General features: G+C 34.1%; 2 protein-coding genes across 9 annotated transcripts in view; both read right to left on the bottom strand.

Annotated features, from left to right (window-relative positions):
- Window positions 1–4,543, bottom strand: part of LOC117332479 (anucleate primary sterigmata protein B-like) — a 118,774-nt gene extending 114,231 nt beyond the window's left edge. For 4 of the 8 annotated variants that reach the window (XM_033891398.1, XM_033891401.1, XM_033891402.1 and 1 more), the window contains exon 1: window positions 3,003–3,679. In XM_033891398.1, the coding sequence (XP_033747289.1) occupies window positions 3,003–3,041 (39 nt within the window). In that variant the 5' untranslated portion in view covers window positions 3,042–3,679. Of the gene's footprint in view, window positions 1–3,002; window positions 3,684–4,200 lie in introns of those variants that run through there. The other 4 variants (XM_033891396.1, XM_033891397.1, XM_033891395.1 and 1 more) reach the window with 4 other exon arrangements.
- Window positions 4,544–9,607: 5,064 nt separating this feature from the next.
- The window catches only part of LOC117332478 (peroxisome assembly protein 12-like), a 10,716-nt gene continuing 1,576 nt past the window's right edge, over window positions 9,608–18,747 (bottom strand). Inside the window, exons 2-8 of the mRNA XM_033891394.1 lie at window positions 18,282–18,390; window positions 16,623–16,732; window positions 14,968–15,051; window positions 13,718–13,938; window positions 12,591–12,762; window positions 12,278–12,366; window positions 9,608–9,917 (exon numbers count right to left, since the gene is read on the bottom strand). Coding sequence (XP_033747285.1) covers window positions 9,800–9,917; window positions 12,278–12,366; window positions 12,591–12,762; window positions 13,718–13,938; window positions 14,968–15,051; window positions 16,623–16,732; window positions 18,282–18,390 — 903 coding nt within the window. The 3' untranslated portion in view covers window positions 9,608–9,799. The remainder of the gene's footprint in view (window positions 9,918–12,277; window positions 12,367–12,590; window positions 12,763–13,717; window positions 13,939–14,967; window positions 15,052–16,622; window positions 16,733–18,281; window positions 18,391–18,747) is intronic.

The raw sequence follows: 18,747 nt of genomic DNA, 5'->3' as shown, positions 1-18,747 counted from the left end.
CTAATCAGATGATTTTCTAATTCCATCAAAACAATTAATCTATTAACATTTTCATTTTATAATAAAATTTAATTTATCAGAGAATTGCATATAAAATATCAATATTCACATGTTATTATACACAAAAACATGTAACAGGAAAATATGTAAAAATGTTGAGATTAACCTTTGAACTTAACCCAGGAAAGACCATGTAACCTTAGACCTTCACCCAGGAATGGACATGTAACCTTAGCCCTTGGCCAATGTGAGATAGTGTAACCTTTGACCTTAATCCATGAGATACAGTGTAACCTTTGACCTTTACCCATGAGATACAGTGTAACCTTTGACCTTTACCCATGAGATACAGTGTAACCTTTCACCTTTGCCCATGAGAGACAGCGTAACCTTTCACCTTTGCCCGTGAGAGACAGTGTAACCTTTCACCTTTACCCATGAGATACAGTGTAACCTTTGATCTTAATCCATGAGAGACAGTGTAACCTTTGACCTTTACCCATGATTCAACTTATTTTTGACATTATGAATGTGTTTCTAACAACCAAAGTTAAAACACAATACCAAAATTGAGTACCAGAGCTGGTTTGTATAAAAAAAATCAATATTTCTGCTTTGATGATATTGGACCATGCTTTACCTATGACAAGTCTAAATGACAACAACCAATTCTGTAACACACACACCAACCTTCCAATTTTTGAGGTTTGAAACAGGACTAATCAGATGATTTTCTAATTCCATCAAAACAATCAGTCTATTAACATTTTCATTTTATAATAAAATTTAATTCATCAGAGAATTGCATATAAAATATCAATATTCACATGTTATTACACACAAAAACATGTAACAGGAAAATATGTAAAAATGTTGAGAGTAACCTTTGAACTTAACCCAGGAAAGACCATGTAACCTTAGACCTTCACCCAGGAATGGACATGTAACCTCAGCCCTTGGCCAATGTGAGATAGTGTACCCTTTCACCTTAATCCATGAGATACAGTGTAACCTTTGACCTTGACCCATGAGTGACCATGTTACCTTTTACCAGTGTAACCAGTGCCCTTTACCCATGAGAGCCAGTGTACCATTTGACCTTAACTCATGAGAGACAGTGTAACCTTTGACCTTTACCCATGAGAGACAGTGTACCCTTTGACCTTTACCCATGAGGGACAGTGTACCCTTTGACCTTGACCTGTGAGAGACAGTGTACCCTTTGAACTTTACCCATGAGAGACAGTGTAACCTTTGACCTTTACCCATGAGAGGCAGTGTACCCTTTGTACTTTACCCATGAGAGACAGTGTAACCTTTGACCTTGACCCGTGAGAGACAGTGTAACCTTTGACCTTTACCCATGAGAGGCAGTGTACCCTTTGTACTTTACCCATGAGAGACAGTGTAACCTTTGACCTTGACCCGTGAGAGACAGTGTAACCTTTCACCTTTACCCATGAGAGACAGTGTAACCTTTGTCCTTTACCCATGACAGACAGTGTAACCTTTGAGCTTTACCCATGAGAGACAGTGTAACCTTTCACCTTTACCCATGAGAGACAGTGTAACCTTAGAACCTTGACAAATGATTGACCATGTAACCTTTGACCTTAACCTGTGAGAGACCATTACACTCTAATCAGGTGTGTATAGTTGATGTAATCTCTGATGTAGAAATATATGGTAAATTATCTGTGAAGTTTCTATGACCTTTAACCTTTTAACCTTGAATGTTCACCACCAAACCATATCAGATATATGATTCAATTTATGTACAATGGAGAGATGTATACATTTACGATACTGAAAGCGTTTGTGAGAATCCAATCTGGTAAACAAGCTTTCTATTGCATCTACCTAATCAATCTGATTAATACCAAATCTTGATCTGTGCTTTATAGTTCACAGAATGAGAGTGTAGACCAGGAAGATCATAATTAACAAACTCATGCAAATTAGATATATAAACCAATCTTTGATAATTATCAATTAGTTCAGTTATCTTCTCAAACATCATTTGCAATGTCAGTTGGTCAGTTAAATATCACAGTATTAAGTTCACAAAAATACCAGTTGTTGAGAATGATCTTAAACACAGTACAGGTAATGTTTTCATTGCAGAGCCACTCCCTACAACAACACTATATACCGGACCAACCACGAGTTGGCTGTACACGGTATACAGGCATCACAAACTTCAACAGATACTTCTGTCAGGACCCACTGACCATGATCTTAGGGCTTTCTTATATACAGATCTTTTCATAAAAACTTTCAAAGAAATATTCTTCATAGTATTTTTTCAAATAATGTTTTGAATACAAATCTCCATATTGAGATGCAGTTGACACCTCGTAAATTGAGGATAAGATTACCAGGTGACACGACTGATTTACCCATGTTACCAAATAATGACCTATACAGGTACGCATCCTTAATTTGACCTTGTGATCCAAATTAGAATGAAGTTAACAAACTTAATCAATTCCAAGTAAGTTAAAAATATTGGCAATTTTTATAATTAAAGACTTCATACCAATGTCTCATTAAAATATTCATGTGCAATAAAAAAAAATATGGTAATTTTTAGAATTAAAGACTTCATCCTAATGTCCCATTAAAATATTCTTGTGCATTCATATTGACATGAACATTTGAAAAAATAACCTCAATTCAGTTACCATTACCTGCTGAATTTATAATTACAGAGTTTGTGGCATTGAAAATACTGTATTGTAAATACAGATGGTAATCTTGAAACGGTTTTTAACTTCATCAAAGCGTTTGCTTCTAATGACAGTCTCATATGTTACATAAGGTGGGATATAAAGTGTCAAAATGACTTTGATTAATCCTTCTGCATTCATAACACTACTTGATACTGCATTCATACCACGGTATGAATGCAACTTGAATCAAAATGTAAATACGAAACTAAAACATGCACATGCATCAGTCTGAGAAATACACAAGATTAATTCAAATGTCACAAAACTCACCTGATCAGAGGAGTTGAGCCACGACATCACGGAGTCCATTTTACCGAATTGTATTATAATATCCCACCAATTTGTCAAATTGATCTACTTCTAAATAGTTCTGATGTGTGCTGAAGCATTGAACATGTATATAAGGTTTACCTGAATGGAAACAATATTATATCGTCTATTGTTTGAATACTGACTTTTCACATTTCACTTGTCATCAGGAACTCATTAGATATGGAAATCTAGTATTAATCCAGTGGCCATATCATAACGCCATCTTCAAAACATTACAGGAAGATCAAGATTTCCAACACAGGGAAAAGTTCTAAATGTCAAGTATATCTTAATGATAGATTTCACTCATCAAAGTTAGATAATTCTTCAGCCTACAGGAAACGTACTTCCCCGGACATAAATACAGGTTAATACAGCATTAAATATCCCAGAAACATCACCAGTGTTCTGTACGGTGTAAATCCAAAACTGATTTTGTAGCTTTCAATAAACAGCACTTGACATCACTTTATCAACACATACAGGTAAGTGATATATTCGCGAAAGTGAATATAGAAGTACATGAACAGCAGTTGTTATTTAGCAATAAACTCAAATGACGCACAACAAGTCTAATGACTAAATCCTATTTGTTAAAACTTCTTCAATAACACATCTTGAAAAGATACGATTCTTTGAGTCGACATCCAAAATACCAGATATATGCATCATCAAGTGAAATGATATGAAACCGCTATGTAACTAAGGCATATCGTTCCCTGGTCCAAAAATACTAGGGAGGGGCCGCTATACCATTCCCTGGTCCGACAATAGTATAGGTAGAAACTGATGATCCGAGCCAAGGGAGGTGAAATTCCGACTATTTCCTAGTGTTGTAGTCAATCTTTATATGTGTGTACTTGCTATCTGAGGTCGGTTATTTACGAGATTAATCAAGAGAGAAAGCAGAGATTTAATTCCATTTACTTTCTGTCTATCTGCAAACCAAACAATCACACATCTCCTTATCAAAGTCCAGATAACTTTTCCCCACTAACTGTTCAAAGTTTTCTATTTGAATACTTCATTCTCCATTTGATACCTTTAGAAATACACTGGTGTACTCTCAAGTTCTTAATTGTAGAAATTTAAGTAGAAAAACTGATATTTATATAAAGAATTTCTATTGTGTAAAGACAAACATGTTGTAACTTACCTTTTTCGGGTTTTGTACGAAATATCTACTGGCCATTCCAACATTCAAAGTAAGAAAACTTAATATCCGAAATTTAAAACCCACTAGGGGGGCACACTGACAGGAGCTGAGGTAACGGCGCCCAACACCTCCATCTGTAGAAAGGACTTAATGGTCCATCAGAATTGGTCGGGACACTACCACCCTGAAGGTGACAAGAACTGGTCCAAGTCCATAAATACACACTTGACTCCTCATTAACAGGTGTATGTCCAGGTAGATTCCTCACAGGTAAATGACAGTGTAGATATACTGCCGTGCGTGTAAATAGACTCAAACACACCTGGCTTGTAGCTATTGATCATACAGATTTTTTACTTTGACACAGTATTACTAGAAGGGTCGAGATCTTCTGTGATTCCGATACTCAAACCCGATTGGTGGTTTGCACGTCGATGGCATTAAATGTCCCATCGGGGGTCAGACACGGGACAATAGGAAGGCCTATTGCTGTCATCAGCTATTGTCTTAAAGTGTGGCATGTATTCCCTAAATACTACCAACAATTGTGAATCAATGGTCCATAATGATTTTAATAACTTGTTACTAATATTCTGAGACAACATCCTGAAGCTATTTGTTTATAGCACTCAGAAAACTTTTATCAGCGTATCTTTAAGTAATTTATTTTTTTTTTTTAATCATTTGAGAATATCATAAGCCATGACATTAAAAATGTTTTGATTTTATAAAGAAAAAAAATCCAGCCATTACTGTTTTTATGTACTCACCAATTAAACCCTGTCCATTGCCTTTTAGTATAGATGTCAACAAATGTTGTTTCATTGTCCTACAATAAGCCCGCCCCATTAAATGTTGACTAAGAGATTACGTGTAACGGCCCCTGGACTTTTGCCGTGTATAAATATGGAAATGTAATACAAGAACTGTTATTTTAAGGTTGCTTTTAGTCAGTGTCTGGATGGCATATTCCACAGTCTACCTATTTAATCTAACTGACGTTTGATCATTTTAAGGCAAGATCTCCTTGTAGTAGCTGGTGGCTACCTCACTGAACACCATATGGGAGGTCCCCCTTTGGGCAGCGGAGCTAATTCTGAGTCAAACTGTGATTTTAACTTGATTATTAATTATAACCAAATCAGAAACCAAAGGGTGCTTCTTATTGAGAAGAATTTCCTGATCAAGACTTTCAAAACAAACCTAAAACTCAATCACAGAAATAAAAAAAACTTTAACAAGATGAGTTTGGCCTAATGAATAATTTTAATGAGGTCTGAATTTAAACAAAATCAAAATTCATTATGATATTGTATTTATTTTTGGTTCAGTCAGGATTAATCAACGGTTAATGTTCTAGCTTTATCGGAGGTCAAAGTCCATTAGTCAGCTTAGCTGAAACAGTTACAGTCTATTTTCATTTCAAATGTTCAAAGAATTATTACAATATGGTAGGATATATATATATATTGACATATTGAGAATAGGCAAAAAAATCAAACTGAAAAATTCTTTTAACTTTGATGATGTTTAGGAAAATACCAACTTTGAAAATCTGATTTATTGATATATTCAGCTAACAAGTCTTTGTAAAGCAAAGTCCAGATCGTCAGTGGACAAACAAAACAGGCCTAACAGCCGCATTCTCGCCGCCTGGCCTGTACCGACAACAAATCAATGACTCGCAACAATTACCCTCAAACACACAATACACCATTAAATTGTTTTCCGAACTCACAAATTCATTCCACTTTGTATGTTCATTGGAGTATAAATTGTCCGGAGGAGCTGGTCCAAACAGACACACATAGTACACAAGTACGAGGGAGCGTTAAACAGGACACCATTCATAACTTACACCCGACTAACTTGGATACCATAATACAATTACATGGCCTGTTGTTGTTTAGTTCAATTAATGAATAAATAGGGTGTGTGACAGTAAGTATCATATACACGGCTGTAAATACAATGTACAGCGACACCTGTGAAATGCCCAGTTAAAATGATACCTTTCTATAAGACGCTATGTTTAGACCTACTTAATAAACAGGTTTTAATATTGCAGAATTCTAATTATAGACATACGCACAATGTGTCCTAACTAAAGGCCTAAACACTTTTATTTTCATAGTCATTGCATATCTAATATTGAATCTCATATATAATAATAATCAGCAAGACTTTTAATGAAAATTGGGAATGAATAAGGATGCAATATTTTACCCTAATATAATTATGTAGTGAAAATCACTTAAATATATAGTCAGTTAAAAAATGCATCATAAATGTTGAAATTAAAAAACAATGCTAGCCGTATCATCTATTTTGTTTGTACTAGGTAACTATAGGTATCACCTAGTAAAGATTACCTGTTTGTCAAGGTTCTGTAGTTCCATTTCTTAAATATCTGTAGTTTTACCGAAGGTCTGAAGATAATATTCTTTTTTTTTTTTTGCAGAAATTATGAAAAATACCAAAACTTTCTCTCTGGTATTTACTTTATTTTAACTATTTTTCCCTGTTGTTAATTATAATTATCTGTTGTTTTATTTCCATCTATAAATGCAATTAATTTTTAGTTTGTCCGTTATAAACATGATAAATTTAATATTATCAACAGTACATGTATTCAGTCTGAAACATATTTTGCATACGGCTGTTCTGGGTTATTGTATATAACTATGGTACTACAGTGAAACCTGTCTAATCCGACACCATGTGGGAGTGACACTTTTGGTCGGATTAGACAGGGTGTCGAAAAAGTCAGGTATTTGTTGTTGACTACACTTGGCATCACGGAAATACGGTACAGTGTCGGATTTGACAGGATGTCGGAAAAGTCAGGTGTCGGATTAGACAGGTTTTACTGTACTAATTTCAAAAATGATAAGAAATAAAAGTTAATATATTAGTTACAGACTAACATTAACAAATCTGCATAATGTGTTTTAGAACCAATCTATACAAAATTACTATCTGAAATACGACACGCTATAGAAAAATTATGCAACAGCAAAAAGACTTCAATTATTTCCAACTTAAAGAGGAACGGTATAGATATATGTGTTATATAATTTGTCACTGTAGACTGTGTTTCTATTCAAGGTACAGATTGGATTAATTCAAAATTCAAACAAAAGGACTTTAAATCTATCCAGGACATTGTCAGTAAAATTTTCCTTCGGGGTATGAGTACAGACCAATGCCTGATTGTAGATTTAAAAAGATTTGACATTCATGTTAGATCTTGACATTTCATTCAGTAATACAGGCCTTTAGTGCTTATACTCTATGACTAGTGAGCATTGATCTCTGTCCATCTCGATCACATTTGTATCGGTCAGCTTTTGACCCATTGACACAATGCTCTTGACCACAGACTTAAAATTTTAAAACTTAAAACATGATATTTCTGTTTGACCTTGACCTCTAATTCAGAAACACAGTCCTAGTTCTTTTTTTTTTTTTGTATTTATTTTATTTTTCAAGTTTTTCAGTGAGTCCTAGTTCTTATCTTATTCCCTTATTTTGTCAATCTCAACATTTGTTATGTTATTGTCACTAAGCAAGGCACCGCATTTTGTACCTTATACCTGAATGTTTGTATTTTTATTTATTCTGATGACGACACTCCTCAGTGTCGAAACTAGTCAATAACTTGATTAAAGCTGATCAACCCAGCACGACGTTGTTATGGTCACCTTTACCCTTTAACTACTCAACTTTACGGCCGCACTCTTGTATTCCTTGTGGAACTCGTTGGCTGGGTAACACAGAACCATACCAACTGTTTACACAGACGTTGGATCTCCCACCTCCCGTATATTTGTCATGTTTGTATCAATGAGTACCAGCATATAGATACATGTACATGTTCTCTATACCAATGAAGATATAGGATGACACGAAATATTCATGGGTAGATTTCTATGTAGTTTCAAGCTATTTAGATACTATACCCAACAAACATCCCATGCCTGGTGATAAGCCTATTCCCATTTTTTGCAATAATTCAGTAGTAATGCCCGTACATTGTTTTATTGTCCAGTAATAACCTGGCCACCTCTCTCTCTATTAAGTCAGACATTATGTACTGGTCGTCTGGGCTTATTGCAAGACAAACACAGTAGTTTCCTGGCACAAAATTTCTTGCATACTCCATATAAAATAGAAGTCTAAAAATTCAACCACAGCCATTTTTGTATGAATTGCTTCAGGCGAGTATGGAACACCATTTTTTGTTTCAGACCAGTCCGGAACACTATTTTTTGTTTCAGGCCAGTCTGGAACACCATTTTTTGTTTCAGGTGAGTCTGGAACACCATTTTTTGTATCAGACCAGTCCGGAACACCATTTTTTGTATCAGACCAGTCCGGAACACCATTTTTTGTTTCAGGCCAGTCTGGAACACCATTTTTTGTTTCATGCCAGTCTGGAACACCAATTTCTGTTTCAGGCGAGTCTGGAACACCAATTTCTGTTTCAGGCGAGTCTGGAACACCATTTTTTGTTTCAGGCGAGTCTGGAACACCATTTTTTGTTTCAGGCCAGTCCTGAACACCATTTTTTGTTTCAGGCCAGTCTGGAACACCATTTTTTGTTTCAGACCAGTCCGGAACACTATTTTCAAAATTTTGATGAGTCCTGACACAAAGATAGACAAAAAGTAGTGTTCTACAAGAAAAGCACGAGTCCAGGATTCCAATACCTGAGTCCCAAAAATAACTATCGCATTAATATTTTTTTCAGTTTCTTATCAACCACAAAAACACGGAATGTCTTTACACAACAAACATTTTATATTTTGTGTAACTTCAGACTTATCTTACACTGGGTAGCCATTAGGGAACGCTGGTTATACAGACAACATCCCCCTTGACCAATAACTTCAAAAGTGACGTTAGCCCATTCAGACTCTTCTTAGTCTGGGCGAAGAAAGAATAAAAGCTAGTCAGATCCAGTTTCTGTAACATAACATGTACTAAGCTTTCTTAAAATCTTAAGAACTGAAATTTAAACGCATCCACCTAGGTGAAATGCATGAGTGTTACCACTGTGCCACTTGTCCATCCAATTGATGTGAGGTGGTATGCAAGTGTATATTCTTAAGACCTCATGTACAACATGAACTTGTAAATTTTATTTATTTTACAACAATTGCGAAACAAGTTATATCAACTTATATTAATCACGCTTGTTGGCCCGGATGGAAGCGCGCGAGAGTGGTCTTACTGTGGGAGGAAACTGGAGTACCCGGGGAAAACCCACGTGGTCGGGCAGGTGATTAGAACCTCGGCCGCCTAGGTGAAAGGCAAGTGTGTTACCACTGTACCACCTGACCACCCTAGTCAGCCATCAACTTTCCGATACCCTTGTATAATCAACGACAAAGATACAAGCAGAAAAAGTCATAATTACATTTTAATTAAAAGCATGCAAAATTCTTAAATTCAATTTCCAACAATAACAAATTATAATTATAACATTAACAAGATTTTCAACAATGCATTCCATGCAAACACAATCATCAAAACAATTTATGAATTTGTCCTAACCATACACAATCACTCAGATGTTTGACTTCAGCAGCGGTTGTCAAGAATCTGGAGGATACAGCTTTATCACGTGTTCTTGAGAGGCTGGATAGCTGGTAACTGGGCAACATCTGTGTTTGTTCACATATTCATATATACAGGGATAGCAGAACACATACCTGAAACAGAAAAATAGATATTCTGCATAATTCCACCATAAAAGAACACTGTAAGGCTTTTGTAGTTTGAATTAAAATAGAAGTACAATGTATTTATATTTCCAAGGTTGGACCATGATATAACCTGAAGGAGGTATGATTTAAAGTGATGTAAATGCCATCCAAAGTGTTCCCATCATAAATTACCTTAAACCTTCTTTATCTATAAGTTCAAAATTCCAATGAATCCAATGAAATGACATTTTTAACTATGCTATTATAGTATTTGATTATCAAGAGGAGATCTTTAATTATACAGTGGACCCGCGATAATCCGGACGCTGATAGTCCGGAAAACTCACAGTCCGGACGGAAATGCACGGGAACGGATTTCCGTAACGTTATTTGTACTCACCAGTCCGGAAATTCGGATTCCGATTCCGGAAGCCCATTTTGGGAACGGAACGTACTTTTCATTAGTAAATTTCCCTCAATAATCCGGACGATTTTTTCACCACGAGGAGAAAAAAATATCGGGGCAAGTCACCCGTGTCGACAGCTGTACAGAATATTGCTTGACACTGTGCGTAGTCATAGCGACCGCTGCCAGGTCATAGCCCCGGGTGTTTACCTGTGTTACAATGTGTAGCTTTTGTTTTTATAACGGAACATTGCTTTTTCTCTACGACCTAATTGTTACAGAATTTATGCACAAACATTCAGTTCAATTTATGATCGGTAATTAACATCATTAACACTTGTATTGGGTAAACACGGATATCGGCATTGTAACACCGTTAACGTTACGTGAAACGACGACTCGTTGAAAGTTGCATGTTATTAATTACATACACATTTACGTATTAAGCAGTGATCACAAGAACTGGGTTGATTACACACAAATTAGTCAATAGTCTTCTGATACTTAACTAAGCGTCACATTGTTAAGTGAATACGGGTTGAATAATTATCGGACATCTTGGGTAGTTCTCGCTGGTGTCGCGTACTTTTAAATAGATAGCTTGGGGTTTCTGGTACGTAAAAATCATAAAAAAACATAGACTGACGGTAAGTTGTAAAATCGGGGTATTTTATTTAAGGTATTTAACATTTGTAATTTCTACTTGTTTGTGAACCTCCGGGACGTGACGCATGTGTGTTGTTTGTAGGTCACATATGCCCGCTATAAATAAAACAACTTTCACTTTACATGTTCTTTTAAAAACAGTTTATTTTTTACTTTCTACAAAACAAAAAAAAGAGAATCATATCAGAAACATAAGTATATTTTATTGTTAAAAAGTCTGACAATTAGACGTGTTTATGAAACGTCCCGGATTGTATATAATCAAGGGAGATAACTCTTACACGACAATTTTTTTTTTGATCTGGTACACGAAATTCGGCAGTCCGGAAAACTCGTAATCCGGACGCTTTGGACTGGGAACGAAGGTGTTCGGATTATCGAGGGTCCACTGTACATAGTATTACTTTTATAAGACTTTGAATTTTGTATATGCTCGTTCTTCCCCAAAAAAAATTCAAAAAGATAGGGATTAACCCTGTGACTAATATAGGCTTATGATCTATCAAATCACGACTTTATAAGAACGGAAAACTTTAAGCCCTAAACTTGGGCGATTTAAACATGGTTACTATTTGAAAGATGCTTGTCTTAATTTTTAGTGGCAAAACCAGTTTCAACAGCTTTTAAAGTGAGATGCTTCCAGACAATTTATGGAATAAGTTACTATAAGCACAATACTTAAACTGTTTCATTTTGTATTATTGGTAAAGATGATATTAAGGCTGCATTTTGATAATTTAGGAGTTAATGAAATTATGACACATTGCTAAGAAAGGAAGATTTACCTCCCTTGGACTGTAACATACATGTCTAAATTTGAGGGAAATCTTCAGCTTTTGTTCCCCGTCTTTTCATCTCCCCCATATTTGGCCACATTGTGTCATAAATCCATCACCATAAATTTATTTCATCTTTCAATCATCAATATCTTCACCAAGTAAAAATAATATAAAACTAGAACTGTCGTCCAGAGGACCAACTCATACCCCCCACCCTTCCACCGCCCCTCTGGTGAAGATTTTCCAACAAAAACCTGTTTTTAGTGAACAGGTTACCACAGCAACCTAAATTAGTGGGGAAAAAATCTGCATGCATATGTACACATTATGAGTCCCTAACATTCCTGTGTATTTCAAATGAAATCGGTTGATAGCTTTTTTTGGGTGTGGAAAATTTTAACACAACCAATCACAAAATGTTGCAAGCATGTGATAAAATTGCTTAATAGTATATTCCTAAACATATATCAAAACAAATTAACTTAAAGTAAGACAGTTGATCATGAGTTACTTACCCTGAAACTGACAAGGTGGTGTCGTTGGTTCTAGTCCTCAGGCACACCGGGCACACATTGTATGGGGGCGTGGTTAGGTCTGCATCATCCTAAAACAGCAACATTTTTAATCAAACATTTCATATATATTATATTTGCATTGAATTTAAAATAATTTGTGTAAAAATTCATCCTGCATTATCTCATCAAAATTTACTTGATAATTAGATAAATGAAAATAAGCATGACATGAAAACAAGAAAACAGGCAACAATTGGCTCAAAAAGATACACTACCAGGTATATATCACAGGATAAGCCTTGTGAAGACTTACTTTTGGAGGCTCTGGAACAGGAAGGGACATCAGTGAGGGAGCATTGGAATCACTTGTGTACCACCAGTCAAGGAACTGTAAGAAGAAGACACCAACAGACAGTCCTGTGGACAAGGAGGTGGCCGTGAAGTTGAGGGCCCGCTCCCCAATGTATCCGAGTCGCTCAGACGTGCTACAACAAGTAACCAACCCTACTGTAGATACACGACACAAAGTCATAAAGCATAATGTGTAAGACACCAGAAACATTCAATCAATATATCACAGTACAATCAAATAAGGTTTCATGTCTTATTTTGAAAAATTCTTAAAATGGTGAATAAGATATTACATAAATTTTTAAAGAAATATTAATCACTCAAAAATTGCTATCTCCCATTTAAACAATTTTAAAAAGATTTTCAATCGAGCACAAGACATTCGTTCAAGAACAGCTTGTAAGACTTATACCCCTTGTAGGCATTGATGCATATAAGATGTTCCCGGGAGACATGTTAGGTTCTAACATCAGGAAAATTGTTCAAATTTCCATAATTTTAATTAATTTATGATGAAATAAACATGCCCCCAAAAATAAAATTCTTACTAATAGGTTAAGTATCTATAATAACTTAATTTTGAAATAATTACTTTTTTGAAAAATTAAACTTTTTCTTCCAAAAAGTCCAGATTTCAAAAAAATAAGCATTGGAAAGGCATAGCATGACTATCTGTTTATTTCCTGACTGTCCCCTTAAATAGAGATATGTTGGTGAAACATGATTGCACACATTCCTACATTGAGGGAAACCAAGCTAAATGCAAAATTTAATCAAAATCAAATACAAGTAAAAATTTGAAAAAAAAGCTATATTCTGATTTCACTGCAAAACATTGGTGTTTGACCACAAAAGATCCTTTAAAATATCTGCATCCTATTGCTATTCATAATTTGATGAAATTTGTGACAGACACAGATATGCAAAAGAGGTACAAATACACATACTCCATGCCTCGAACATCTTTGAAGCAGGGGCACAAAAATGTAAGAGTGCCTGCCAAACATGGACACGCGAAGTGATATCCGGCACTAACTTAACAACCTTTAGGATAAATCTGAACAGGAAGACACCTGATCAGTTCAATACCTAGCAGAGTTCCAGTCTATAGATGAAACAGCAGCAGCAGCAAGATCCTCCTCTTGTATATGACAAAGCTCTACTCCTGCCAGTTGGACAAAGGGTGTGTGCCACCGTCCCCTCCCAAACATGTACGCTAGCTGATACCACAACACACTGCCTTCCCACGTCATGTGGATGTAGGGGTACACTCCCACAAACGCCCTCGACAAACCCCCAGCAAGGCTGGGCTGAAATTATCAAAACTCATAGTGAACTATACAGTTTACATTTAAAGTTGGCTACCCATCCACCTAGACATAAATGAAAGATTTTAAAAACTGACAAAATGCAAATAAATCACAATTTTTTCTGCATGATTTTGCCATAATATTACTCTTTTACCTCAAATGAATGTATAAACCAAATAAAGTGTATTAGGTGTATACTTTGGGACTTACAAGCTTTCCAAAAACTTACCCCAAAAACTTTTAAGTCTTTGGGTGGGACGCCGATACCGACTCCGACATGAACGCTAGGGGGCGCAGCATTAGCTCACTGTTACTCATAACCAGTGAGCTAATAATAGATATACCCAAACAGGATCTCTATGCCCAGTAGACAAAGGTAACAGACAAATATATACCCAAATAATCATTGATAGGGGCTGCTGGAGTTAAGAATCCGTGGGAAACATTACTGGTATATACAAATGTTGTCCCATAATATCTACTCAACAAAACTGAAAACAGATGAAGCCATGTATATCCATGTACATCATGAAGTAGTCAATAAGCTGTGTAGTAACACTTAACATGATATACCACAATATTGTAATTTCACTTTCACAACCAAGTTTTACATACTGAAATGCGGACCATAATATCAGTATTTATTTTATATTTAACAGAATCTCACATAAGTATTTCAGAAAATATTATAATATTCAGTACATTGTGAAAAAAACAATAAAATGAACTTTTAAAAGAAATAAAACTCCTAAACTGTGCATTTGAGCTCTATTTGGTGTGTAACCCATATCTAGTACTCAGGTACAAAATGTATTAGTACTTTCCTTTACCGGTATGTATGGAATAATTCTGTGTCACCTGGACCATTGACTGATAGTGAACTTTTTTTTTACACGTAACTTGTCGATTAGATTCATTACATGAAGAACATGGTTTAACATTTTTTTTTTTCTTTTGACAAAAAAACATTGAACCTAATTACATTGAGGAAATATTCCAAACTACAGTGTCATCCCTAACTGTACGTACCTGGGAGTTGTAACCAACATTCAATTTATGTCGCATCTCTTCAAACTTTTCATCCAGCTTATGTTTGATATATGGTATCAACGCCTTAAAAAAAGTGACATTATATATACATGCACACACCCACAGTTAAAAGTCTGTTAAGGTTTTTTCTTTCAATTTTAATACAGCAGTATTTTTCCAAAAACCCTAAAAGTTTTTTTCAATTTTAATTTGATGATTATATAATTTGATGATTATCATAGTTATACTAAAGCAGCCAAAATGCATTTCTTTATCAAAAATAATTGTGTATGTTTTACAAACTTTATGAAGATTGATTGCAATGTACTACTGTTACTAATACTCAAGACTAGCCCAGTGATTGTATGTCGAATGTCTATATAAAACATGTGACATGATACATGTATATTATTATACATGTAATACAATATATACATTGTTATACATGTAATACAATATATACATTGTTATACATGTAATACAATACATTATATACATTGTTATATACATGTAATACAATATATACATTGTTATACATGTAATACAATATATATACAGTACATTATTATACATGTAATACAATATATCCACATTGCTATACATGTAATACAATATATACATTATTATACATGTAATACAATATATCCACATTGCTATACATGTAATACAATATATACATTGTTATACATGTAATACAATATATATACATTGTTATACATGTAATACAATATATATACATTGTTATACATGTAATACATATATCCACATTGTTATACATGTAATACAATATATGCACATTGTTATACATGTAATACAATATATACATTGTTATATATTATGTAATACAATATATCCACATTGTTATACATGTAATACAATATATACATTGTTATACATGTAATACAATATATATACATTGTTATACATGCAATACAATATATCCACATTGTTATACATGTAATACAATATATATACATTGTTATACATGTAATACAATATATATACATTGTTATACATGTAATACAATATATACATTGTTATATATGTAATACAATATATATACATTGTTATACATGTAATACAATATATACATTGTTATACATGTAATACAATATATATACATTGTTATACATGTAATACAATATATACATTGTTATACATGTAATACAATATATCCACATTGTTATACATGTAATACAATATATCCACATTGTGATATGTAATACAATTAGGGGTTATTTGGGGATTACTACCCATTATGAAATTTCCGGGAAATGAACGGCCACAGTGTCTTGAATTATTCTTTAACATTTTACAGCTATTCTTTGCTATAATTCTTACATATTTCATCAAAATTGGTGGATTTCCTCTGTTTTGGAGAATTTTCCCCTGTCTAATAGGATTTTTTCTTGATGGGGTCTTTGTTTTTATTCAAAGTGGAAAACACCATCAGTGGGTAATACTACCTCTATTTAGTAGTAAAATCTGTCTACATTAACCTCTGACAATATATGTACGACATATCTATAGTTTACTGACAATTTTGGAGACAAAAAAAAAATGTATTTGTTGTACAATGTACTTGTATTTCATGAAACATCACAATTATAGTATAAAAGGTGAACGTATAAGTGTACTGTATTGTCAATACTTACCAAACAGACAATAGATTTCCAGAAGATCACCGAAGGGAGTTTATCACCACTACTCATTCCTGATAAGGGCACTCGTTTGATCCCATAGAAATTCTCAGCAAAGGAGGAACCTGGAAAATATTGTCTTTTTATCACAATGGAAACGTCATGTGGTGATAGATACGTATATATGCTGTAATATATGAGGGTTAGCCAGAGACTAACCATGTTCTACACTACATGATGGTTTTTGTGGAATTAATTAATTACTAAGTTGAGCAATTTGCTCGTTGATATACGGTACAATTATGGTATTTACTTAATTCAAGGCTGATGTATGTTGCCTGATAATACCATTACAGACTAATGTTAGTCTCTGAACCTCAAAATAAGTGTGATATTGATAAAATGATAATTGATAGATTTTAATCATTGTAGATATCAATGATAATGGATAGCATTTCTGATAGCTTATATTAGCAGCTACCATTTTTAATACGTACAAATGCAGGAAATATATACCAACAGCATTGTTATAGTATGTTTAATTCTCCTGAAAGTAATATCTTGTATTTTGTATATATGAGGGTTGGAGACTAACCATGTTCTACACTATAGGATGGTACAGTTGTAACTTTCATATATCCAGTGTGAAATTTAATTAATTATTAAGATGAGCAATTTGCTCATTAATATGCAGTACAATTATTTACTAATTAATTCAAGGCTCATGTGTAGCCTGATAATACCATAACTATTACAGACTAGTGTTAGTCTCTGAACTCCAAAAAATAAGTATGTGACATTGATAATCTATATATTTTAATCATTGTATAATTTAACAATAACGGATAGCATAATTGATAGCTTTTAATAGATTTTATTCGTAATTAGTGTCTCATAAGCTGGATGTCAATATGTATTTTATTGTTCTTATGTACATTTTTTAATCAAGTATTGTATTGACATGTGACACTCAAATAAAATAAAACTTGAACTTGAACTTTATATTGAACTATTCATTTAAAAGATTAATTTTCCCTCATTACAGAGCAGCGACAGAACAAAGAGGTTTTGTTGAGTGTCTTTTTAAACTCAGAGCATATATGCCAGCCACCAGTGTAAACTCTACATTTCATATAGATTTTAAGTATAACCAAGTCAAAGTTTGATCTGTTTGCAAAAATTTAGTTAAAAGCTCAATCCTGGCTTCGATCATATACAACCCACTCACCTTAGCAAAATCCTGGATCCTCCCCATACAAAAGGTGAGAAACAAAAAGGTAGCAGTTTTCAGCTGTAGCAAAAACCAGCACTGCTGGACATAGGAATCATCTTAACTTTCCCAAACTAACAGTTTTATGGCAGTATAAAAGTTAAATATATTTTAACCACAAGTGATACTTCGGTTAATAGTTTTAAAGTTTAATTGATCTTAAATCCAGTTAATACATTTCTTGAAAAAAAGTGGTAATTAGTTCTTACTAGAAAACATAATACATTGTATTACACACAGCAATATTCCTTCACATGAAATTCATGTGAATTTTTGTTCATGTGAAATTCACATGAATTTTTTCACATGAAATTCACATGAATTTTTTCATGCGAATTTCACACGAATTTCACATGAATTTCACATGAAGGAATATTGCCTGTGTAGTAGATCTAGATTCTTACAGTGATTTCGGAGGTAAAAATTCTGGAGAACCAAATCAAGTGTTGTGTAGATCTCATCATACCACCGTATCATCCAGCCAAACTTATCTGGTCTGCTCTCGGCTAAAACCTGTAACTCACATCAACCACAGTATTATTGATAAGTTGAAAAGACACCAATACATTCTGTTTTGATTTCTGTTCTTAATGTAATTCTTACTCTCCTTCAAAACTACATCTAGACTACTGAATCATATATCCAGTTACTACTAGTACTTTCAAAATTAAATGGAAAAGTTGAAAAACACAAAAGTTATTAATTTTGCTTATTGATCTTGGCTATGTGCAGATAAATCTAAGGATGATTGGGTTTTGTTGAATGGAGATTTGTCAAGCCTGTGTTAGTAAACCTGTAGCCGGAATTTCTTCTGGCCCTGACAACATGTCTGGTGTAGGGCCAGAGTGCTCTACTATATGAAAATATGGA

This window comes from Pecten maximus, chromosome 8 (genome assembly GCF_902652985.1).
Source record: "Pecten maximus chromosome 8, xPecMax1.1, whole genome shotgun sequence".
Classification (NCBI taxonomy): Eukaryota; Metazoa; Mollusca; class Bivalvia; order Pectinida; family Pectinidae; genus Pecten; species Pecten maximus.
The sequence above is the reverse complement of the archived record's forward strand: the minus strand, read 5'-3'. Positions and strand labels throughout refer to the sequence as shown.